This window comes from Oreochromis aureus, linkage group 4 (genome assembly GCF_013358895.1).
Source record: "Oreochromis aureus strain Israel breed Guangdong linkage group 4, ZZ_aureus, whole genome shotgun sequence".
Taxonomy (NCBI): Eukaryota; Metazoa; Chordata; class Actinopteri; order Cichliformes; family Cichlidae; genus Oreochromis; species Oreochromis aureus.
The window spans coordinates 3,569,468-3,594,769 of record NC_052945.1 but is presented as its reverse complement, the minus strand read 5'-3'; the positions used below and the strand labels follow the sequence as shown (position 1 = coordinate 3,594,769).

Here is a 25,302-nt window from a genome sequence, read left to right as displayed (position 1 = left end):
GTTCGGTTTTTGTCTGTGAGCTGTTACAACTGCCCAAAAAATGCAAATGTTCTATTGTTATTCTAATATTTCTATTATCTATTCAGTGTTTTTGCTCTTGTGACCTTCAAGTCATCTCAAACCAAAACAAACACGGTGAAGACAGATGACACTTTCACAATTTAACGTGACCCTGTGATGCAGCTGGATTCTTACAAGGCCAAGCATGCTATAAGTAATGCTATTCCTGCACCAGCAGCACAGATGTGGTGCAAAGGCTGACTCTTACCGAATGGCGAGCAAGCCTCGTCTGCATCCACGTTTATGGTTTACATGTAAATACAACAATAAGATGAAGTCCTTTAACCATGTTTACGTTTTATTAGCTCAACCAAATAACTGAAAATGTGTTTGCTTGAAGTAAAATCCACGTATGCATTTAATGACCGAGCTCTGAATCTAGAAAAAAAACCTAAACTAGTTTGCTCTCCAAGAATCAGCATCTGTGTGATTATCCCCGAGACCAGCACAATGTTTCTATACAGCGATGTTGCTGAAGAGTTTTTCAAATATAATATTTCAATTCTATCTTTAGTACAAAGTAAATTGGTTTAAAATTGGTATTTCAAAGCCTCCGCACACAAAAATCAATACCGCCAGCTTTATACCTCTGAGGGTGTGTGATTTGGAAGAACTGACTTCTGTTGCGTTTATCTTGCACATTCCTGCTTTACACACAAAATAGGAAAGGAAGGAAAGACTGCAATCACGGCACAGGCCACACACACACACACACACACACACACACACACACACACACACACACACACACACACACAGATTAAAAACAAAGTGATATGCTCATATGTGGATTAGAGCATGTGCACATGTGTGTGTGTGTCAAAGGTCAGCTGTATTTGTGTGCAGCCACTATATCAACTGGGAGAGCAGGTTGGTGACAGCTGGACCGGTGGCAGGGGTGGAGGGGGGGTGGTCTGGTTCTGCATGGGCAACCGCGGTTTCAGCTTAACCAGGGTCTTACACTGATCCCTGCTTTACATACGGCTGCACACGAGGCCGAGTGCGGGGTCCGCCAAAGCCTGACAGAGGACGCTTCCGCCACCCTCCGTGACACCTGCCGCAGCGGGTTTACAGCCAGGTCAGCCCGCAGGGTCAGAGTAGGAATATTGATATCAGCCTGTGATGTCGCGCCCCGTAAGCCTTCAGTAAACATCCGCCCATGTGTTAACGGCAAAATGGATTACATTTGCATTGCCATTGTAATCTTCAGCCTCGCAGACATTATTACCCTCAAAACGCGTCACAATCTGTTCGATTTCGCTACGCGGTGTGCTGACGAAGACAACGGCGGGTGATGAAGTGTCCCCTGACGATAAATGTGCCAAAGCAAAGAGGAGAGATATATATCAAACATCTGTCCAATGACAAGCAAACACGTGGCCTCTGTCCTTGGGGATTTTTTTCCCCCCACTTTGGAGTAAATGATGATCTTTTCTCGACTGCGTTGATCCATTTATTGCACGACCAAACTACTGAGTCTTTTCTTTTTATTGTTTTAACACAAAAGGCTCAAGCTGGGCGATGACCTGATCAAGGTTATACTACACCTGCTGCAGAGGGAGCACTGCTTCATCGCTACGTGAGGTTTCAAAGATGGAACTGTAATAAAAGCCGGCTACATAGCTTTCCATCTGCTGTGGCATTTAAAACCTGCTGATCGTGGCCCCTCTGATGCTATAGAGTCAGAAAATCCAAGTGTTCAGTTCCGCTCCACCTCCCTCCTGAATATTTAAATCCTTTAATGCAAAGAGATAGCAGCAACCGCCTGACTACTCCCCTCTCCCACCCCAGAACCTTTGTTCAGAGACGAAAGTAAAAATCTCACCAGATTTATGAGGACTTTACCTAGACAGGTTTTCACCCTGTGGCAGATCAATCACTCGTAGTGCAGAGTTCCAGTAGAGGCGTGCGCGTCTTAAATATGTCAGCAGTGCCGGCGGCAGAAGCAAAGGCGAAGGGTCCACGACAGAAACTAATATCACAGAGTCAGTTTGATGCGTCTCTGTCTCCAGAGGTCACGAGAAACAGATTCATTACTATTGGTTTGGACTTCAAAGCCTCCACTGTGGTTTCACTTTGGGTGCATTTCAGCAGGAAACCCTGGTGGACGTCGACTTGGTCTTTTTCACGCGGCCGGCTGCCGTTTATCACACGGCCACGATACACGACGCCATCCCATAAAGACCAGAGCCGTAAATCAACAGGCAGATTTAGGGGGGACTCTGCCCAGCTGCTGACGAGTCTGTCGCTGCAGAAAATAAAAATCCTGGCCTTCATGGAAATGGAGCCATATTTTGTACAAATGAGCACAAAAACATGATATGGATTATGCATTTTGTTAACTTTATTTCTCACTTCATAAGAGCCACACAGTTTGTTTTTGTTTTGTTTTGTTTTATTTATTGCAGTGCTGCAAGTCCTTACGCAAGTAATTTGGCAACACCTCTGGGCAGTTACTTGGAGGGGGTAACACCTGTAACATTGATTTTAAACCCCGGAAGCACAGGGATGAATAATGACTGAGATACTGTCTTAATTTTGGGGCGTCTGTGGTGTATTTTCATCACCTAATTGCTCATGAATGCAGTGATGGAGCCTCTAACAGCTGTTAACCTACTGATATCCTATTTTGTAAATACGCTATGATGAATGTTAAACACTGTATATGTTTCACAAATGAATGCATGCTCTGCTAAACAGGGTCATTTGTGGGCTGTTAATTGGTGCATTAAATTAATTTTTGAATCATATGATTAGAGCATCGAGTAAGCAGCCGGTGCAGTTTCTGCCCAGCATGCACCACAAAGCTCCTCCCACCAACAACATCAATAATAAAAAACAAACTTTAAAGAAAAAAAAGTTAAAATGTTTAGTAAATTTGATTTTAAGCCCTTTCGTTTTCGGAGTTGCACATCACCGCAGGTTCATTAACCGCAGGTCAGAGTTCACATCAGCACATCTGTGTTATTACACTCGACATAAACGTGCCCAACATGATCCATCAGAAAAACTCTACCACGTTATCATATTATGTTTGCATAAAGCAGTCACAGCAGGTGAAGACTGGCTGTTTTCAGGCCATTTTGTCAGATGTCTAACACTTCGTCACTGCTGATGTGGCATTTGCAGTCAGAGTCCCTGCAGTGACGCGCACCTGCCTCAGGAGATATGGTAATTCAAACATCCACAGTTCCTTTGTTAACCGGTTTTGTCTTTAATTTATTCTCAGTCGCCTCCTTTGCTTTATCTACACATTTCTTTTCACTGTTCCATAACGGACAAGTGGCCAGTTAAGCACATGCTTCAGTGCAGCTTTAGTGAAACTGAGTGGCTGTGCATCTTAATCTTTGTGGCACAGTTTCAAAGTCGAAGCTACTGAGCAAATTAATATCAAACAATCCACTGATTTTAGCATTAATCTGTAGTTTCCCATCGTTTATTCTTAAACAACATCAGAGGCACAGGTGTCAAACTTAATGAGAGCTTCACAATTGATCTTCTAAACAAACGAGCCTAAAGAGAACTAAATTAAATAAGCACGATTAGAAAGGATGAAAAAAGACAAGAGCTTCCCCTGCAAGAGATTTAACAAACACACTCGAGGAGACTGAAAACCCAAACAGGGGCCAAAAAGATGTTTCCTGCTTCTGCGTGTTAGAATGAACACAAATTGTGCAGTTTGAGGACAGCGAGCAGTTACAGCACGTTTTAGCACAAAAATTAATTAGATTTGATATTTCCAAGGTTAGCTGCATAAATGTACTTGTTGTATATGCTATTTAAATTCAGCTTTGGCTTTAGTGTCATAACTTGAAAAGTTCTGAACGCGGGCAATTTTACATCACGTTTATTTGATTCACAGAAAGGTCACTGAATAAACATATAGTAGTATTATTATTAGTCCTAGACCTTTAAGTCACAACAAGCCTAAAGATCGGTCGATCAGCAACGGGGAGGTGCAAGTTCAAGTGGCCGCCCGTGGATCCAGCGGCACGGGCGAAGCTGGTCTGGAGGTCAGCTGCATGGCAGCTGGACACAGCACCGCAGACGCGGTCGTGAGCTCCGGCTCAGGCCTCTGGTGGAGGTGAGGCCAGTCTGACCAGCACGCCGACCTCAGGCTTGCTGGTCAGTCTGGGAGAATTCCCTCTCCTGCTCGTGCACCGCCGACCACGCCCCACCACAGATTCCAATAAGATCAGACTTGGTAACCTGGTTAAAGTGGCTGGTAAGACTTCAGGGAGGTCTCAGGTCCAGCTTGCGGACTTTTATAACAGGCAGGTGCTGAGGAAGGCGACCTCTGTCGTGCTATGTTCAGACCATCCTCTCTTAAATGATTTTCAGCTGCTTCCCTCAGGTTGTCGATATAAAGTTCGTTTATACCTGCTGCTATTATCGTGCTTAATAACACTAAACCATAAGCGTTCTTGCCATCACTACTGCACACTGCGCCTTGTTGTGTTGATGCTACTGATAAAATTTGGGCTGTTCTCTTTGTGTGTGTGTTGTTTGATGTGTGGACATACTGCAAATCAATTTCCCACTGGGGACAATAAAGTTACCGTTAACCACTGAGTGCATTCAGATATAAGGGACAACAGTGAGTCACAAACATGGTTCAGTCCACTGGCAGCAAAGCAGCAGTTTCTGAGTGTTTTCATGGGAAAGCTTCTTTATGTTGTATAAAATAATGTTGTATTAACATGTGGTTTCAGTGTAAGCTGCTTCGAGTGGCCAGCAGAACTCAAACATGCTATTAAACAAACAATTGGTGATCTACTCAATTTTATAATAAATAAACTTTATAAGTTTACTTACTATAAAATCTCACCCATTATTAGGACTGACTATAAATATAATTGTCAAGAGATGTATTCTAAAACACTTCTTCAGTTGAGAATCAGAGAGGAGAAACACAGATTTACTTGCAGCAAGGGCAGCACAGAGCACCCGCAGTGAGAGTGAGGGCTCTGTGACACGCGCCGTGCCACTGCCCTGGTCTTTATTTATACATCATTGGGTGAGTGTGTGTATGTGTATATGTGTGTGCGTGTGTGGGGTCAGAGTGTGACCCCATAAATGACTTCCCTAAACCTGCTGGTCTGGAAGTCCAACAGTTCATCTAAACAAAATGCACTTAGCCTAAAACAGACATAGATACGTTTATCCTATCATAACACAATAAGACAAGGTACGACCTCTCCCATGCTCCCAGAGTGTGGGTGTGAAAGCCAGAACACTCTGGAATGCACATAAAAGTCCTTGCAGCCTTCTACAGATCACACATCCTATCACTACACAATCGATTATACACCTCTAAGCATATATGGAAACTTATATCATTAAAAGATTATACTGACTACTAAGTACAATTTTCCATTGACAATAATTGTGGGTTCCATCATAAGAGGTGACACTGTGAACAAGCGAACCACTTAAGGCAGCACTAGATGAACAACTCCAGTGTTTTTAAAGGTGAAATCACAGTTTTTATGAGTCTGGTGAAGCGTAACAGCTTCACTCGTCATTAAGATCTTAAATAGTGTAAACTAAACTCGATCCTGATGTTTTCAGGTGGCTAGAATCCAATGTAGGTACATGGCTTTGATTTTTTTTCATGCTATGTTGATCATACTGTTAATAAACGCATGGATCCGATCCCACCTCTTGCTTTTGTAGAACATACAGAGACCAACTATCACGTCAGGGTGTAATTTTTAGACCGTACTGCCAAGCTCTACTTTGAGGTGTTTTTTCATTATTGTTAATTCATTTTTAAAAAGGACCGTGAACAATATAAACATTCAACGCATTGTACCAGAGTTTCCTTAAGCTAATTTGCATCGTAGTCCCTCGGCAGGTCAGATGTAGAAGATCATAACAGTGTCAGCTTAGTTCTACTTAATATCATGATTACATTTATCTGAATCCCGTCATTATTTTAATACAGGAGTAAAAGTGTAGAACAGCTGTATACAGCATAGTCTAATATTTGTTATCTGGTAAACTGCAGTTGAGGAGCTGGTGTTGCTTTGTTAATTAACTGAAGCGCCAGACGATGTGGAGCTGTGCCAGACTTGGTCCCACAGAAACAAAGAGCAGTTATTGTCTTAATGTGTTTGAATACAACTCTAACAGAGCTAACAGTGTATTTACTGCCATGCTGTGGTTTTTTAGTGGCCTATAATTAATGATATAAGCTGTTTAAGTGGAGCAGCTTAGAGCAGCAAACAGTCAGAGAGAAACTACAAACTGAGGACAAGATTTGGCACAGACTCAGTCTGTCTTAGCTTTTCTGTATTCTGGGTAAAAGTACACAGACAGAAAGGGAAAGGAAACCTTCTTCACAGTCTGATTCAAAGGTTCGGTCAGGACCTGCCGAGCGGTCTTTGGTAGGTTGTCCTGGGTCACAGATATATCCAAAGATCTGGCTCCAGATATTTAGTTTATTCGAGATCAGTCAGAAGATACCGAGGATTGATCACATTTAGCAAAGCTCACGCTGTAGAACGTCTGACTGCAGTACAGCCTGTATAGGAAATGTTTACAAAAACACTTTTCATTTGGGCTCCAACCAAAAATCGCAGACACGCGCCAACTATGTCATACTGTGGATATTTTTAGATGCCGATGTTTTTCCTTTTTTACCTCTCACCTCACCCCACTCCCACTGTACTTATGAGGATGATGATTCTACAGATTAGTTAAATGGGTGCAGATTTAAAGAGATTAGCGTGGCTGTATTTTTTAATCAGAGATTAGTTCAACATATTCATACAGGTGTAATCATCTGGTGGTAAATGAATCCTGACTCTTTGTAACAGAGAAGGTCAAACTGTGGCTTGTGTTTGCTGGGTGGTTGCATTTATTAAATTCTATTAAAGAAACCTCTTTCAAGCCTGGAAAGCGCTGATCCTGTCTGCAGGATACCCACAGCGGGTCAGTGACGTAGACCAAACTGAGAAAAAAAGAAGCTCAAAAGCTGCGACACACTTCCAACATTTCTGAAGTTTTTTCAAGCTTTTGTTTTCATAGTTCTGGAGTGAAATATGTTCCTACAGTCCCCAACAAGATTAGCCAGCTACAGTACATCCAATAAACTGGGAAAGCTCTATTCCTGTGCAGTAATACTTACATTTAAACAGTTAAAGCAGAAGATGAAATAAAGATGTGAATTTCCTGACCGGTTAGCGAGCAGTTGCAGGTGCACTAAAAACCTCCCTGTGAGTTGTCGATGTTTCCATGAAAGATTTCGATTTGTCTGCAAACGCTCACTAACTAACCGGGTAGTCAAACTTTCCAAAAGTTAAAAAATGAGAAAAAGAAACCACCTTCAAAGTAAAAGCTATTTATTTACCTCTAAAATTATATATATGAATAGATCCTGATGAAGATTGGCTTTTACTTAAGAAATAAGTAAGAAATAAATAACAGATATTTTACTTTTCATGCCAAGACAAAAACTTGTTGAACACACTTTAACCTGTGATGGAATAATCTGACATAATCTATTTCTCTGCTATCTGGTTACCTTTAAAAAGTCTTGATTTGGAGAACCTACATCTCTTAGTTTCACTAAAAAGTCTCATTAATTAGCTCATTCTTTTTGATTTGGTGGATTGGCGCTCACTGATCACACCCAGGATACACCAGTGATATGATTTTATCTATAAAGTGAGTCAGTAAGAAGTTCTGCCTCTGCCCTGTCAAACTGAGCTCAGAGATTTATTTTATTTATTTTACTAAAAAGCTAACTATGTTCCTACAAACCTTTGTGGACGTCTTTCTTTCTTTGCTAAAGATGGTGTATTTCACTATTTTGGGAAGAACTGGTCACAAGAGGAACGATAGAGTTAATTTAAGTAGTGTTTGCCTACCCGGTGCAACGATAGGGAAGCCCTAATGTTCATACGAGCCCCATAAAAGTCATAGATTTAAAAATATCTGCTTGATCATGGAGTTCTGACAGCACTGGATCAAGAGGAAGCTGCTGGACCGTTATCAGCAGGTGAAACAGACGCAGCAGGCTGCGGATCCATGGATGAGTGTATTGATCAAGTCGCAGGAGACGGGACAGGTGCACATTGTTAAACAGCTGCAGCAGGGGCGTCGTGCCCAGAATATAAAGGGACTCATTAAACATTGCACCACACTTCTCAGCCAGATGTATTTACTGCTGCAGCTTCACGTTAATGAGCTGGATCAGGAATCACTTGGAGGACCTTTGCAGCATCTCATCGATAAATGGCAGGTTGTTTTCTTTCATGTGGTTTCATAACTCATATGGTCTATATCAGAGAAAACAGAGAGTGGACAACTTTGGAAGAATGGACGCAGTTTGCAGGATGCAAAGATGAGATTTCAATACGCACTGTGGGGCAGGACGGCTGTCGCAAAAGTAATTAAAGAGCACTGATTACGCTAATCCTTATTTTCTGTCATGTGTACTGTTACAGTGGTGGATGCTCATATTAAACAAGGCCAAATTTTCAAATAATGAGGTCAGTGTATGCACAAATAATCCCTCTAAGCCAAACGGTCAGGCTTCAGGCTGCTCTAAACACTCAGTTTCAGACAGCTTCTTTTTTTCTTTTTTACTTGTGTCTTTGTATGCTGTCACAGATGGGGGATCTCCTTATATGGTCATGCTTTGGCTGTGAGATGCCCCACCCACCAGCTGTTCAAGCTCTTTGTTCGCAAGGAGCAGCCAATCAGAAGAAACCTGTGTCAAAAGGAAGGGAAGGGAGATCCCAGAGGTGCTTCTTGAAGCTTCCACCCCTCTCATAAGAAAAATAAGGATTACTTTGAGTCCAACAATAAAAATCTGGACCTGGAAACGAACAAAACAGGTTCACTCCAATATGACACAAAATTATATTTTTTAAAAATGTGAAAATAAACTGCTGCTTTTGGTTGAGACAGTGCTGAAAAAGGTGAAGGGTTTACATGAAAACATGTACACTGCATTAGAAGGGGAAATAAACACCACTGTACAAGACTTCAATATGCATGACACTCTCCACCAGATGTACTCACATTCTCATCACTGAGTCTGTGTATGTGTCGCCGTGTGCAGAAAATCCAATTTGCCTTATCAGCAATATTCAATTTCTGGGAGCAGATAACATGTGTATGAGCTGAACATGCAGATGTGGATGTTTGCATTATTTACCTGTTCAACTTAACAAAATGTCCAAGTGTCAGCAGTGTGGAAGCACAACAGACTAAAAATAAATAACGTCGTTGTACGATAAAGCCCCAGCAGCTATTTTTAATCAGTCTGCATTTCTCCGCTCGTTCAGTAAAGACACTGCTTCCTCCGTATGTCACCCACTAGAGGGTGATAAGCACATCTTAAATGTTTGTTAGTCAAACTCTAACTAACTGAGGACAGAGAATACAAACACTGTTGATTGGTGGGATGATACTGCCGATTGGCACCGTTTAACTTTGAAAGTTCGGTCTCTCATTCCCTTTTTGAAATCTAATCTCTCATTAGATGGTAGATTATTCTCAGCAGTGGCCTGTTCACACAGTTCAGCTGTCAAAAGAAGAGGAAACAGGAAAGTGGCTGGTATGGGCTGCTCCGGAGCAACTTATTTAAGTCACGTTCCTTTTCCATAATCCCTTTGACAAGAACGGACTTTGGCGACAGCTTTCCAAGAGAGGCAATAAGAAATAAATAGGACAGAGTGTGTGTGCCTACATTAATCCTGTAATGGGGACTAACCTCCCAAACCAGCATCTCTACATGTAGACTTAGATATCTGACTTCTTGCATTCTTGCTGAAGAAAGTTTGCAGTTAACAGGGAAAAGTATGGGTTGTTATTGTTGTTATACATATTTATGCAACTTTCAAGCAACGCATTAGAAACTGAGGAGCCCCATCACTGTAGTTTAGAAAGCAGAATGTTTCCCTGAGCTGCAGGATTTTGGCTTCTTTTTTTAAAACCATAACACTGCAGATGTCTTTAATGGGCCAATCATCATTTACCACCCAGATTGATTTACCACAGAGCTATCCACAAAGTACGAGGCCACCTCCACATGTTCAGGCATGGAAAGCCGATGCCATGAAGCTCCCAGCACACAGTTTGTATGCTGATGAAGACGTTTTAGAACTCTTTGTCAGCCGAGCGTTGGCCATTTAAATGCACTAACACACCTCAGCACTCTGCGTCACTGACCTGACTTGTTGCAGTAGTGCTATCATATCACAGCACCATGCTGAAACTCAGTGAGTTCTTCACAATGACACATTCATTCAGACATGTTTTAAAGGCAGACTGCATGGCTAGGGCCTATGGCAATGGGACTGGAAACACCTGAATTCAAGAGGTGTGGCCTAATTTTGTCCATGTCCTGTATATTATATAATAAAAACCCCAAATTCTTTGCGTTTTGCACTTGCATCCATAAATTGTTGAAATATCGTTTAACTCCTTCCCACAACAACAGCTGCTTCAAGGCACTTTATATTGTAAGATTGGGACAGTACAATAATACAAAGAAAACAGACAACATTCCAACAATCACATGACTTCCTGTGAGCAAATGCTTTGGCGACAGTGGGAAGGAAAAACTCCCTTTTAACAGGAAGCAACCTCCATTAGAACCAGGCTTATGAAGGGGCGGGGCCACCTGCCAAGGCTGAGGGGAGGAAGTCAGACTTCTGAAAGTTTTACAGTTTTTCATTTCATCTCTTCCACATTCTTTGAACACATTGCTGGTATCAGGTTAATTTCAATATATCACCAGTTGATATTGTCTTGTTTTAAATAAATAGAGACTTTAATTGATCTACATATGCATGTATGCTTATTTAGCATTTGCCTCACTTGCAGGAGTTCATGTGTTGTGGAAAGATCAAATGAGCAAAGTGTAAATGTAACACAGGATTAAAGACAGATCAGCTAAACGACCTCATCAAACAGCAAAATGGTTTGAAATGTTTAACTTTATGTGTTTCAGTCATCAACAGTTAAATGTTTGTAGAAAGGAGAGTGAATGAGTTTGAAAATGATCCAATTTGACACTCCAGCCCAGCGTTAAGGTGTTGACATGTCTGAAAGTAGAGCGATCAGCTGTAACCACAGGTTACTTTTAGGTTACGCTGCTATTTTAATTAATTCATTTTTTTTTTTTTTTTTTTTTTTTTTTTTTACACCCACATCATATATTTGTGTCTTCTGTTATTATCTAAACTGAATCTGAATATATTCAGAGAGATAATTGAAATAATCTCAGGTGCATTTAGTGACACTGGGAGGCTTAATGGGAATAGAATAACTGTCTTTGCTAAAGATGTGCAGCTACAACAAAAATCTGCAGTCAGCAGTTTAGATGATGAGATATTACGAACCATCTTTCAAATCAATATTACATAAGCTAATAATAAATGAACTCCACGCTGACAAAAGAACCAGCTCGATTTCTGCTGAAATATTTAAATGTTATTAGATAACAATGGAGTACTTTCATAAGAAGCTTACATCAGATGGGCCAAACTAGCATACAGACGTAATCAAGTATAACTGGGCAGTGACTGGTTCCACTCTGTGGGTCACCAAGTACAGTATGACTCATTCTGAATCCAGTTTGCAGCAGCGTCATGACGCAAAAGGCAGCCTGTCTCTGGCTCACGGCTCAAACTACAGTATGTACCTTGTGACTGCTTCAGAGCCAAAACTGTCTCTGCTTTGTAATAAATCTAAAATCTCTACGACCAATGGATGTCCACGGTGACTTTTGATCCTCAACATCTGAGTGGAGCCTGCGGCCCTTGTATACACAGGAGCGGTTTGGGAGGATTTAGCCAAAGGACAGATGAAAATCCTCTTTCCTTTATGTATCAGTGCAGTTTAAGGATTCGGCTGGCTTTACAGCTTCGGGGGTCGGCACCCAGCAAACGTACGGTCACAAGCTGTAATGTATCTGCATCATGAAGCTTTGAAGGCTGTTTCCTCCAGATCGGCATGGTAAATAGAAACTGAAATACGGTAGCCTCTATCGATCTCAATATACAATATAAAATATAAATAAATATATTAAAATCTTGTCACAAAGTTACTGGTGACTCCATTTTTGCTTTAATGCCATTTTTACCACCTGAGTGTTCAGCCTTCACACATGCGCCTCAGCTGTTTTATGGTTTTCATTAAATATATAGGAAGTCTTCAAGTATTTCTTCCATGAATGTTAATCCCGAGACATTAAGCCTAAACTACTCTACTGCTGTCAGCTGAAACACGGCTAATGTCACTGAACAGGATGTGGAACATGCCCTCGAACGGTGGCGACTAATCAACTTCTAAAATTATTTAAATGCACCGCCTTAGTTGAGTAGCACATGCAGGACACGTCACGAACAGCTTCCCATGCATGCGTGATGTGTTTTCTCGGAGTCTGTGCATGCAACATGACAAAAAACCCAATTCCTTCATAAGTATTCTAGAGATGAACCGGCCCGGCTGTCATGCACCGCATGCTTGTTCTGCAGTGTTTTCCACAGGAGCTCACAGCTCGGTCCCACACAGGATGTAGAATGGAGAGAAAAACCACACAGCTGCACCGCGCTCCGTGCACTAGCCAAATCTCTTGATAAGTTTATACACTACAATCAAGCTGCAGGCCATGACGCCTGGTAGGGATTACCAAGAGATTACAATATATTCACCCCACTGGGATTCCATCACATGGTGGATCAGATCTCTGTGACAGGGGCCCAGTGTGCAGCACTCCCTGAGGGCCACAAACACTGCTGTGAAAGATTTGACAAAGAGCCTAACTCTGTCTGACAGCTCAACACAAACCGCTGTCTCCCTACAATGTGAATGTTAAACTAACATTATAGGGTTTGACATCGCAGAGTCCCAACTATGGCATTTCTCCTGCATTACCTTCCAGAGGGCAGAAAGCACAACAATTGGAAGTAATTAAGATAGTACGGCCGAGAGTTAGTGCTTACATTGCAGTCCATTAGAGAGGCAGTGTTGCACAAGGAGCAAGGATTTTATCACCAGAGGATTAAAGGCATTTATGAATAAAGGTTTTTTCCTTTTGATATGTTGAAATGTATGCTAATGAACATTATTCTGACACTGTGGATGCCACATGATCGGTAAAGTCAAAACTATGCATGCAGATCTGCAGCAGATTAAGTCTGAATGCCTTGGGCTGCTAAAAAAGAAATTAAGTAATAGCTTCAAAAGTAATGTCACGAGAGAAAAATTATAAATCCTCTTGTTCTCCATTTGTTGCATTAAACGCTGGACACCATCTGCTGGGTTGTACCGCAGAATCCAACAGCAGCAGGGTGGCAGCTGCCATCCTAAGACGCAACAGCCTGGCCACAGCCTCGTGCTGCACGCTGACAAACACTAAAAATACTGCTCTGGGCTCCGTTAATGGGCTCTTACACGTCTGATTACAGCGAGTGGGCCGGCACGCTGAGCCGAGATGAAGCCAGAAGGTCATTTATATTTATCAAAACGTAAAAACAAACACCATAAAAAGATTTTCCTGTCTAACATGTCGATCTCTTCTGTCCACCCCACCAGGCAGTAGGTGACTGAGATGGGCGTTCGTCTAGGCTGCTGGAGCGACTCCCCGTGGTGGCCGGCGCCGCCGCTGCTGCTGCTCTTATTCTGCGCCATACCCGGCTGTTCGGGCCGGCCGTTTGGGATCCCCACGCCCTCCGTGAACGTGGCGGTGGTGTTCAGCGGCACGGCCTACCAGACGGAGATCAAGGGGCGTTTGAGCCGGGAAAACTTCATGGACCTTCCCTTGGAGGTGAACCCCATCACTGTGCTGGTCAACAACACTAACCCTCGGGCGCTGCTAACCCGCATCTGCGACACTCTCTCCACCAACCGTGTCCATGGCGTGGTGTTCGAGGACAACGTGGGCTCAGAGGCCGTGGCGCAGATCTTGGACTTCATTTCCACTCAGACGGCCGTGCCGATCGTGGGCATCAGTGGAGGCTCTGCTGTCGTCCTGCCACACAAGGTCAGCTCGTCATCAATTACTTCACCTCACACACACAAAAGCCTTTGTTTTTATTCCACCGCCGCTGATTTCTGAGATCGTCATCCAGTTTGTCCAGTACCAACTATAACAATATTTCATTAAACAAAGGAGACAGGTGCTCTATGAAATCAATTGTTGGGGTCAATCTCATTCCTGGACAAAGTTTCTGTTTTGCCTTTTGGTCTGTCAGGTATAAAGAAGTCCCTACTCTTATTGAAGTTAGATAACAGCTTGATTCAGTATTTAGACATTTACTTAATCACTTCAGTTTGCAGCGTGACTCGTGGTAATTATAGTCCTCGTAGCAAAAAGAGAAATCATTTCAATCACAATTCCGCTCAAGGTGCTGATTCATTTTCTTGAGAGCAGTTAAATAATGACAAAGAAGCCATTAGGAAAAAAGCAGGAATCCGAGTGCTAATTACATCAGCTTAATGAACACTGGAGAGAAGGACGTAAAATACGTCACTTTAAAGCGAGCAAAAAAAAGAAGAGAAAAAGAAAATCAATGGATATTAGTAAAGACCAAATTACACATTTGCATTATTGTTTCACACAATTCATGAGAAGAGAAATGTTACTATGGCTGTGTTACCTTTTATTCAAATCCTCCGTTTTCAATAAAGGGTCAAAGAAGAATCTGCACACTGCTGATCTACGGCCTTCAAGCATTTCACTGTCGCTGCCGCTGGACCAACTTTGGGTTCAGTGTCTTGTTCAAGTTTCAAAGCATCAACCGTGTATCATAGTTCCACTCCACTATCTGAGCCACAGTCTCACGGACATGCTTCACACATAATTTTTGCATAAAAAAACTCGTCATATGTCAAATGATGAAGTTGTGCTATTTGAAAACGAGTGAATAACAACACCAAAAATATCCAGACTTTCATTTGTCCCGCAGATTTGCCAGCTGATTTATTGTTGGAGCACTCATGCTGCATGAATAATCAGTACAAATGATTGACATCAAGATAACACTGGTATCACCACCACGCCGTCTCAGATGCTCATTACATTGCACGAATCGCCTCGTGACATCTGCATAAGTGAAGGAGAAAAGGACTCGTGCATTTCTTCACTGTACTGTGGTGTCAGTGTGTGTGCATCATCATTCAGTTTTTATTCTGTAGTTATTATTAACTCCCTGATTAACTTTCCAGATGTGAGCCATCCTTCCTCAATGCAAGACGCTGAATTTTGGTACCCAAGTGTATCATGAGGTACTGGCTCCAAGTCAAATGGGTGAAGGAAACAGTTTATATTAGACTAACAACATCTGGCACCAGCATGCTAATAATTCTATTGCAAGAGATGGTAATATGATTTATTGTTATGTCAACATTTAGTTATATTAAATTTGAAGTTGCACTATTTCATTTATAAGAAAAATTCTAGCTCCAACTCTTTTGGACATTTTCGTGTTGATGTTGTATGTCGAGGAGACCAACAACACCTTATGTTAGTGCCACATGCTGCTCCACTAAAGTGAGGTAAACTACAGGAGACAAGTTTCAAACGAGCAATTAAACCACACCAGAGTTGAAACGGTTTCGCTGCAATGATCTATCTAAACGAGCACAAATAGCAGCCACAGAGAGCGACTATAATCCTTTCTCTGGTGACATTTCTGCAAGGAACACTGGCGGAGCTGGGATAACATCACACGTCGACATCCGCAGTCTGAAGCCCTGAAAAACGATTCTTTCACTTGATGACTCTGTACGACTTAGTGTTGCACATTATGGTTGGTTTCTTAGTGATGCATGCTGCACAGCTATTTATGTTTTTCTCACACATAAAAACTTGGCTGGGGCGTTGAGGCAAACACAGCCACCCAAAATTTGCACTGCAACTGTTATTTTTGCTAGCTAGTCCCAGACCTGCCGGCTCAAGTTTGCACAGCATCAGGTTGACCGTGTCGCTGTTGTGGCCGTCCTCAACGCCATTTAGCCGCTTCCCAGATATTCTCTCAGCCCACAGTCAGATGGACTTCTAATACATTTTTTTTTTAATAATATATTAAACAAATGTTATATTTTGTGCTCGTACCACATAAAATACAATCAAAGATTATGAGAAACGCTGTGTTTAGTTTTTTTAGTTTTTTTTTTTAGGGATTTAAAATGTCATTAAAAATTTATTTCAAACCACTCTATTTAAGTTCTAATTAAATATTACCACACCCAGGAGTTTGGTCAGCAGCTTTCAGGGTGTCAAAATTAGATCACAAGCATTTATTATTTTTTTAAAGCTGTCTAAAAAGATGGTTTTTTTGTTATTACTAGAAATAATGCCAGCATAAAAATGCTCTGCACCCCTATCAGCCTGCCTCACATTCACCTTTAGACTTTTCAAGACCCATTTACTCCTTCAGATGAAATCTAAAACCAAACACACGGATGTGAGTGTAAAATCTAAGTTAAGGTACAATCAAAGTTTCGTAAAAGTCTTTTAAAAGTGTTTTAAATGTGTTTATTAATGTGAAAAGGAAACAAAAGTGCCATAGCTGTCCTAAAGCTATTTTAAGCATTAGCGATTTCTCAGTAAACTCAAATCTTCCCATTTCATGCATCTGAAGAGTAAGCAGCTTTTACGCCTTTTTCTTCATCGTCATCTTCAAGGTTTCCATCAGCAAACTGCAGGCCTGCCAGGCCTAAACTGACCCCCTACCAGGTCTAAACTGACCCCCTACCAGGCCTAAATTGACCCCCTACCAGGCCTAAACTGACCCCCTACCAGGTCTCAGCACAGGGATTTTAAGATGCGTTTTTAGCCATGAGCTAAAATAATAAGCTAAAGCTACTCTTACAGTTAAATGTCTTTACACAGAAAAGAGCCAAAAAGAAACTGCACAATGTAACACTCAAAAAAGAATTGGTCTCTTTATTTACAAATCAAAATCAAAATCAGATCAGTGGAAAAACGCTAATACGAAAGATGCACAAGAGGTTTTAACCATCGCAGAATCTAACAGCACGAGCCTGAGTCAGTAATCTCACGGCACTGAAATCATCTTTTCACCTACAGCATCAGCGAACTCTTTCGGTGCTTTAGATAAGAATATGGTTCTTCATTCAAAGCCCAAGACTGGCCTTTTCCGTTTGACTCTTGAGGCTTTCCATAAGCAAGGAGACACTAACAAGACTCCAGTAATTTCCATCACTCACACGGGCCTGTAGACAGCTCCCCTGTCAGCAACATCCATTTCAGAAAACATGCGGCGTGATCTCGCCCTCCGCATAGCATCGAGGGTAATAAAAGAGATGTCATGCAGCAGTTAATGCCTCCTGCTGCTCATTTACACTTTAACCATTCAAACTTGAGGACAGAAACAGCAAATCAATCACAGTAAATTACAGAATAAACACATGTAATAAGAAATCAGCTTTATGACAAAGACGGGCTAGTGTGAAAATGAATGATTGCTTTTCATCAGCAATTAGTTGGGACCATTAATTTATGACATTTAGTGAAGCCATTTACTTGCCTTTCAGAAGAGTAAGTGCATGCATTATTAATATGGATGGTCCCAGCTGGAAACCAACCGTAATCTTCATCTACCCACTGAGGCACTGGGTCTCTGAGTGACATGTACACATGCCTGCCCTGCCTGATGATCTGATATTTGCATGCAAATAGTTTCCCGTAGCCTTGGGTCCACTTGCACTTAATCCATACCACAAATACCAAAGATTTTGGTTATTACTAAACATTTCAAAAGCATAAAAACATGAAGCATGCTTAGACTTCAAACTTCACCTACTTCCAAATAGAAGAACATGTAGACTTCAAACTGACCCTAATAACGGTTATGAGACAAAAAATGCTGCTGCTTCAACGCATTCAAATTTCAGGTCAGCCAGTTTGTTTGTGTGAACATTTTAAGAAAATAATAACTTGTAGGAAATTAAGTCAAACCCACAAATGAAAAACGTCCATATTGCAGAAACGAGCAACCACAAAATCCTTCTTTAGTCTATATTACACGTCTGTCCACTCGTATCCATCTTTGCGATGGCCCCAGGCAGATATCTGGGCAGCGCTGTTGAATCTCTATCGAAATGCAATCCGTAACTTTTACAGTCGTCACTGGGACAAAAAAAACTACATCAATATAATCACTTGATTTTATAAAATTAATACATTTTTACCAAAATAAGGTTAAAATGAATTTCCCTTGAACGTTGTAATTCTACTGTGCATACACACATTTTACACCATTACAGCTTCATTAATGGATACATTCAGAGTACCGACATGACGGCTATCTCAGCTCATCCCACCAGAGACCTGAGCAAGTTCACGTTATAGATTCACCCAGGAAAAATCTTTATAATGAAACCATATAATGAGAGAATAATGAATAGATACGCCCATAAAGCACACAGGTGAAAAGGGGGGACTGGACCTACTGGGTAGAGGCTTCATCTCTACCCTCTCAGCTGGCCTGGGAACGCCTCAGTGTTCCCACGGACAAGCTGGAGGAGGTGCCTGGGGAGAGGGAGGTCTGGGTTTTTCAGCTTGGGCTGCTGACCCTGTGACCTGGGCCGTGATAAGTGACAAACAGATGGATACTCAATTGTGCATCTATCTATAAGTGACTGGCTAATATGTTGATCATCTCTCTGGTGGCAAGGACAAGGAAAATGTAACTGATAATAGATAAATGTAGTCATAAAAAGAATAATGTGAATGTGGCATTTCATCCCACTCTTAAGTGTACCCTCTCCCTCTCAGTCCGCACTACCACGTCTCCGAAAGCCGTATTTAAATTAAAACTAATGCATGCCTCAAAGGTTAGATATGTGGGGTAGCTGTAGCTCAGTTGATAGGAAACATTAAATCTCCGGTCCCTGCTGACCACTTCTCAAAATATCCTCAGGCAAGGCAACGCACCCTAAATTGTCTAAATATTCTCAAGGGATAAAATTTAACGGCTCTGAACATTAAAATCCTCCAAAAGAAGTCAAAGTAAATGATTAATAAAATAATAACATGCAAAAATGTGGAGGACTTTATAATCTAGGGAAAAAGAGTCAGACAACATTATAAATAAAGGTTTTACAGATAAAGCAAAGCTGGAAGTTCAAAACAACAACAAAAACTTTTAGAGCGACTGATATAAAATATGTCATAAAGATTATAAATTACCTGATGGAGGAAGAAGATGATTTGTAATTGTCTGTCAGACTGTTATAGACCAAATAAAACACCAAATGCATTGTTTTTAGACAACAAAGGTGCCATAATTTATGCTTTATTCAGTAGCATTTTAATATTTATGTGCTGAAAAGGTAAAAATGTGCAAACAGTTATGAGCGAGCTGCACAGAGATGATTTTGGTCTAACCTTCTTTGAGGTTTCCCGTAATCAGGAATGCCATTCACCAATTGATTTATGGGATGCTGTCAAGGGTAGTCAACAAGGCAATGGAGCTCATTCATTTTTCATACATATCACTGAAAGCACGGAGTTTGAGCCCTATGAAAGTGACAGCATGAAATTAGGTGATAAACCGATTCCTATCCTCAGGACATTTCTGTTTGTCGATTGGCAACATCAGAGCCGACGTGCCATTATATGCCTCATTTTCTATTCCTATCACAAACAGCCATTAAAGAAACTAATGCTGGGGCGAAGACTCAATTAAGAATATTGCTTTTTCGTGTAATTATAGTATTAGAACTCATTCGAGCTAGCAGTCACGTCAGGATCAGATGACCAAGAGAAGCTTTAGATCAATCAGTTCCCAGGAGCCTCCTCAGTGTCTAAACACTGGATAAAATCAATATCAATAATCACGGCTGACACAAATCACCAACAGGTTTGGGAAGCCTGAAGAACGCGCACCTGGCAAAGCAGGTCAAACAAGGAATAAACGCATCAACTTCCAAGAGGTACAAGAACCATCAGACTGCAAAGAAAGAAAAAGCGTTTACCTCACAGAGAACAAGATTAGCAGGTTTACTCGTGTTTATTTCATTTGATACATTAGAGACTTGAAATAAACCATTCCAACATCAAAGTGCCACAATTACACAAACTGACAACCGCTCGAATCAGCTGTAGACAAACACCTCTTGTGTTTCGGAAGAGTTACTGAGCTTGGCGGTGGAGTCAGCGGTAGCCGCTTCCGTCTTCCCAAACTCGAGGGGTAGACTTAAACTGATACAGATTCTTTCAGGTATCTAAAATCTGTGTTTGTGGCTTTGCTCCCTGTGCTGGTTGAGCTGCATGCTTCATACCTACTGCCGTCTGCTGCAGCTACAACGCTGAATGTAGATCACAACCTTTTATTCGTTCAACCCCAACCAATCACGTACAAGTCTTTAAAGCTCAGTGACAACAAAAGTAACTTATCATTGCTAGAAAGGATCCTTAAACTGCCACAGACACAGAGTCATCATATCCAGAAAAACAACATAATTTAGGCAAATGACTCTAGTTGGAAATGAATGATAGTTCTTGGTGCAGTTTTTATTTTAGTGACTTTGTCATAAAATGGTAAGAGAATTATTTTGGGGTATTATCTGTGAGTGAGGGAAGGAAGGAGCAGGAGACTGATAGAAGGAATCATCCAACATCTGCAGTAAAGTGGATTCTGCACAGTCTGCTGTGATGAAGAGCTGAACGTGAAGCTGGTCGATCGACGTTGCCGCACTCATCTGTGGATAGTGACTAAAAAACATAAGCTGGGTAATTTGAGAGGCTCAGGGTGGAGCCACTACATCACCACATCAAGAGAGCATCTGAAAGCATTCAGGCATCTGACCAAGATGCCCCCTGGACACCTCCTAGGTGAGGAGACCTAATGGTGTTGATGGATGAACAGATGATGGATGTATGGGTGGATGGATGGATTTAATTCAGCTTTATTTTTAATAAAAATAATAGAGAGAAAACCCAAACAATCAAACGTCCCCCTTTGAGCAAGCACTTGGCAACAGTGTGGCTACACATTCTCAACGTGTCTGATGTAATTTTGCTGAACAGGGGAAGCATAAATTCAACTTTTCTCTCATTATCCATTTAGTTCAATATCCTGACCTAAAATCCAAAGTACTCTTTGAAGCATCCATTCTGTAGTGTGACAGATCACATCCTCCGAGCAAGACCGTCTGCACAGAAAAAGTGTACAAAATGTATGACAGAAAGGACCAAAAATCCCTGATTGTCTTTGCAAGAACAAGAGCCTGAGGCTTTTCTCAAAACTAGAGCAGTTCTTTTTTTTTTTCAGACTCTGCCATGTCTACTTTTGGAACTCACTTGTGCCCACTTTTCAAGTCCTGCGTGTCAAAACTCACAGGAATAAGAGGATAACCTGTCTAGACTGAAGCAGACCGACTCCTGAACGGTCACAGAAAGCAGCCAGCAGTAAAAAGAACAAGTGTTAGCAGAGAGTCAGTACATGTGTATATGCAGCGTCACTTAGGGGTGCCAACGTTCAGCTATCGGCTCCAGTGAGATCATTAGGTCGGGTCCAGAGATGCCCATGTATTTTTTTTAAAAAGGAACACAATCAAAACCTCTGTTAATCAGTATTTATCAGCTCAAATCACTGATATTTATTAGTTTATTAATGATTTTCCAATATTCTGTTCACGTGTAACTATGGTTCAACCAGCTCATGACAACTAAGATTAAATAAATGACACTGCAAACCTACCCACCTAATTATAATTTATAATACCAATCTGTCACATTAATCACTTTGGAAGTATTTTTATCTAAAATATATGAACGCTCTGTACACGTGAACATGAGGACGTATGCTGCATCACTAAATCATGAAACGGTAAAACTGTGTGACAGCTCGACTTTCTCATTTCTAACTCTAACCCTCATTTACCATTTGCACCGACCGATCCTCTCTCCACGTCAAGAATAACTGATATTTAATGAAGTCCTATGTCTGGTTTGTTTATGCGACTGGCCCGCTTACTGATGGAGGCATTTAATAAAAGTTAAACAGACCGAAGCAACAAACAACTTCATCCCCAGTTAACATTTTGTCAAACCAAGATTAGGCAACATTTACCGATGAGTCCCATTAACAACCGCTTACAGCGAGCTCTGTGCAGCACGAGAACTGAGCGTGTAAACTGTGATTCTGCCTCTGTCGATATTTATAGACCAGTGTTGGTGCTGAAACGTAGAACTGGTGGAACGTTAGTCCTGAAAAAAGCTGTTTCGACATTTTTCACAAAGGACGGGCTTTCAGGCGTCTTCATTCTTGGTAACACAGATTTCACTGACTTGGTGCAGAATTCGCTTCTGTGCGTTATTTCAGTGTCGCTGCACGCCACCTATACAGTCCCGTTCTGTGATAAATGCCACAGGGAGCCGTGTGTCTGTCCCTGGTCAACGTGACGTCAGCAGCACAGGAAGACAGTGCCAGGGCACTTCCTGCTGCGTGGCGGAGGCAGACATATGTCGCAGCAAAGCGCCGTGGCCAGAAGTCACTCTTCATCGAGGGACAGAGGGAGAGGAAGGGGAGATGGCTGCAGTTGAGTCATGTGATCAGGGGAGCCATACACCGCTTTGTGGTCCATATCTTTAGTGCCAAATTTCACTCACTGCCACAACACATTTACCTCAGTACATCCTTTCACTGTGGTCCTATCCCAGCATGCTCCTCTGTCACACCAACCCTCTGTATGTCCTCCTTCACTACATCGATGGATCTTTGAGGTCTTCCTCTGGCAGCTGCATGTCCAAACCCTCTCAGCCTCCTGTCTTGTTCTCAGCGCCACCGTCTCCGAACCGTCCATCACAGCATGTCTCACTATCATCTTGTAAACCTTCTCTTGCTGCTAGCTTTCTATCACAAATCACCCGTCATTGTGTCCTTGATCCCTGACTCAAATATCTTTAGATTGTTGGATACAGTCCAAGCCTATCAATAGATATCACCCACCTGAGTCATTCAAATAACCTTCAGCCATGAGCTAGGACATTTTTGAGCCCGTAAAGGTCAGTTATTGTGTATTTAAACTATTAAATTTAATATATATCCTACAATATATATTTCAATAAATAAAATAAATTAGACAGCTATTTAAAAAGACAGCTAATACAGAAAGGTCTGTTAAAATGTTGGATGTCATCCATCCCATCATCCTTGGAGGTTTTACTCTTGTGATGGATTTGAGTTTGGCCTTTCTGCGAATGAGTCTCCGTGCTGTGTAGCAACATGAAACACATAAAACACAATGGTGTCCGGACTTTCATTAATCATCGTCACTGCAATCTCAATAATTCTCAAGTGGGGAAAAGGACGAAACATAACTGTCCTGAAAACAAAACCTGTGCAAACAACAAGGAAAAAGTTAAAATAACCAATATTTTTGGACCAGATTTGTGACAGGAACTCTTTGTTTCGGCAAACATAGAAACTAGAGCTGCACAATTAATCAAATTTGAGTCTCAATCTTAAATTTCTGGCTTCCCACAGTTAACTAAATATAATTAAGCAACAATAAAACTGCTCTGCCAAATAGAAATCAAAGCAAAGCAAAAGCAACCGCTTGCTAAATGACCACACGGCCCTGTGTGCCAATAACAGCTGTTCCTGCACCGCACAGCCTGAAGTTTCCTGGACCAGAATAAAAGAGCAACGCCATGTTAGAAAACAGATCTACAACAAAATTAAACGGTCTGGTACAGCAGAAGGTGAAGAACCCTCAAAGCGAATCATCGTCCGTTGTTAGAGATAATTCGGATTTGGGGAAAGTTAACTAACACAAATCATACACAAAGAGTGGTGCGGGGTCCTGAAAACCACACCACAAACTGCAGTGTGACGAACACGTTAAGGCCAGTAATGAAACAATGCAGGTTGCTAACATTAATAACATGATCAATAAAAACGAGCGTGTACAAAAACATCAGTGTGAGCTCACAAAGACGCACTGAAATAAAAAAACAACTTTTACTTTGAAGGTGAATGTTACCTGTTTCTGGTTGGCATCAGAAATGTTGACGAACGTTTGCAGACAAGTTGGTCTTCCAAGTTTCCAGCGCCCATCCTGATGCTAGTCGCTGACCGAGTTCCTGCGTGAACCCTCGACCTTCTAATCCGAATATGTTCACCTCCATCTCCAAACAAGTAAAATGGCAGCAGGTAAAATGTTGAGGCTCCGAAATTAGTGGTGGACCAATGGATGACGTCCCACTTATAACATATGTACCTTTGACATGTATAATATAGGGTTACCACCACTCCCCATGCAAACAGAATTTTCACACAAATTCGAGTATAAACGACTTAGTGTTGGAGATCATCACATTAGATAATCTAAACTCTGTAAAAGCTTTACAAACCTTTACAAAGTAAATGTCAGGCTGCAAAAATGTCTTCACATGGACATTTAAGAGCGTCATCAGGACTTGTTCTGAAAACTGTTAGAGGGTTTTTGTCTGTTTACACTTATGCACGATTTCTGAAACTATGTTTGTAAACAGATATCAGTTCTGCATATTTTAAACTTCTGAATGTAATCTCAGCCTTCAGATGCTAAGCTTTTCACTCAATGGCTGTAATCTTCTTTGGGACTGTGGACCATTACTGTGACACTGTGGAAGTGCAGCTTACTGCGCAAACAGAGCCACGGACAGCAGTTTGTATGTATAGCATCCAAGCTACTCATTACAGACAACTGCAAGTCAGAAAAAGCAATTTAGAGACTGCTTGTGATCTATTTCAAAGAACAAAACAAAGCAGACAGAATATTTCTGTCCTTTTGGGCTCGTATAAACCTGTCTGCCTATACGCCCAATATAATTTACCCATTTCAGGCCTTAAATCTGCATTTTATGCCTAAAAAGGTGGAGAATTCATTTAACATTATATGGAAATGACTGGTGACGAGTGGTTCCCTTCCATACCGTATGCACTGGACAGTACTCTGCATGCTGTGCACACTGACAAGGCGGTCGTGACTTCAGGCTTTAAACTGCAGCTGAGCCTGTGGTAATGCCCCAGGCTCAGTCTGGCTGCACCATCAGTCTGCTCTCTGCTAATTGAGGCGTTGAGACTGTAGTTTGCAGGCAGCTTTAATCTGACACACCTGTGGGCTAGCAACCATCTACAAAGCAAACAGAAACACAAGCCTGTACGCACAGACGCACACCTGCACAGACACTCGTTGGCTCCTCGGCACCTGTCAGGGTCACACTTGTAGGGGTGAGGCAATAACGCTGACAGATTTGCT

The 25,302-nt window shown here is 41.6% G+C and overlaps 1 protein-coding gene and 1 long non-coding RNA gene across 2 annotated transcripts in view; one reads left to right on the top strand and one right to left on the bottom strand.

Moving 5' to 3' along the window:
• LOC116314300 overlaps positions 1–25,302 on the bottom strand; it is a 112,297-nt gene that overhangs the window by 43,585 nt on the left and 43,410 nt on the right. The window lies entirely within an intron of this gene.
• Positions 1–25,302, top strand: part of grin2ca (glutamate receptor, ionotropic, N-methyl D-aspartate 2Ca) — a 70,450-nt gene that overhangs the window by 5,420 nt on the left and 39,728 nt on the right. The window contains exon 2 of the mRNA XM_039611445.1: positions 13,618–14,065. Coding sequence (XP_039467379.1) covers positions 13,634–14,065 — 432 coding nt within the window. The 5' untranslated portion in view covers positions 13,618–13,633. The remainder of the gene's footprint in view (positions 1–13,617; positions 14,066–25,302) is intronic.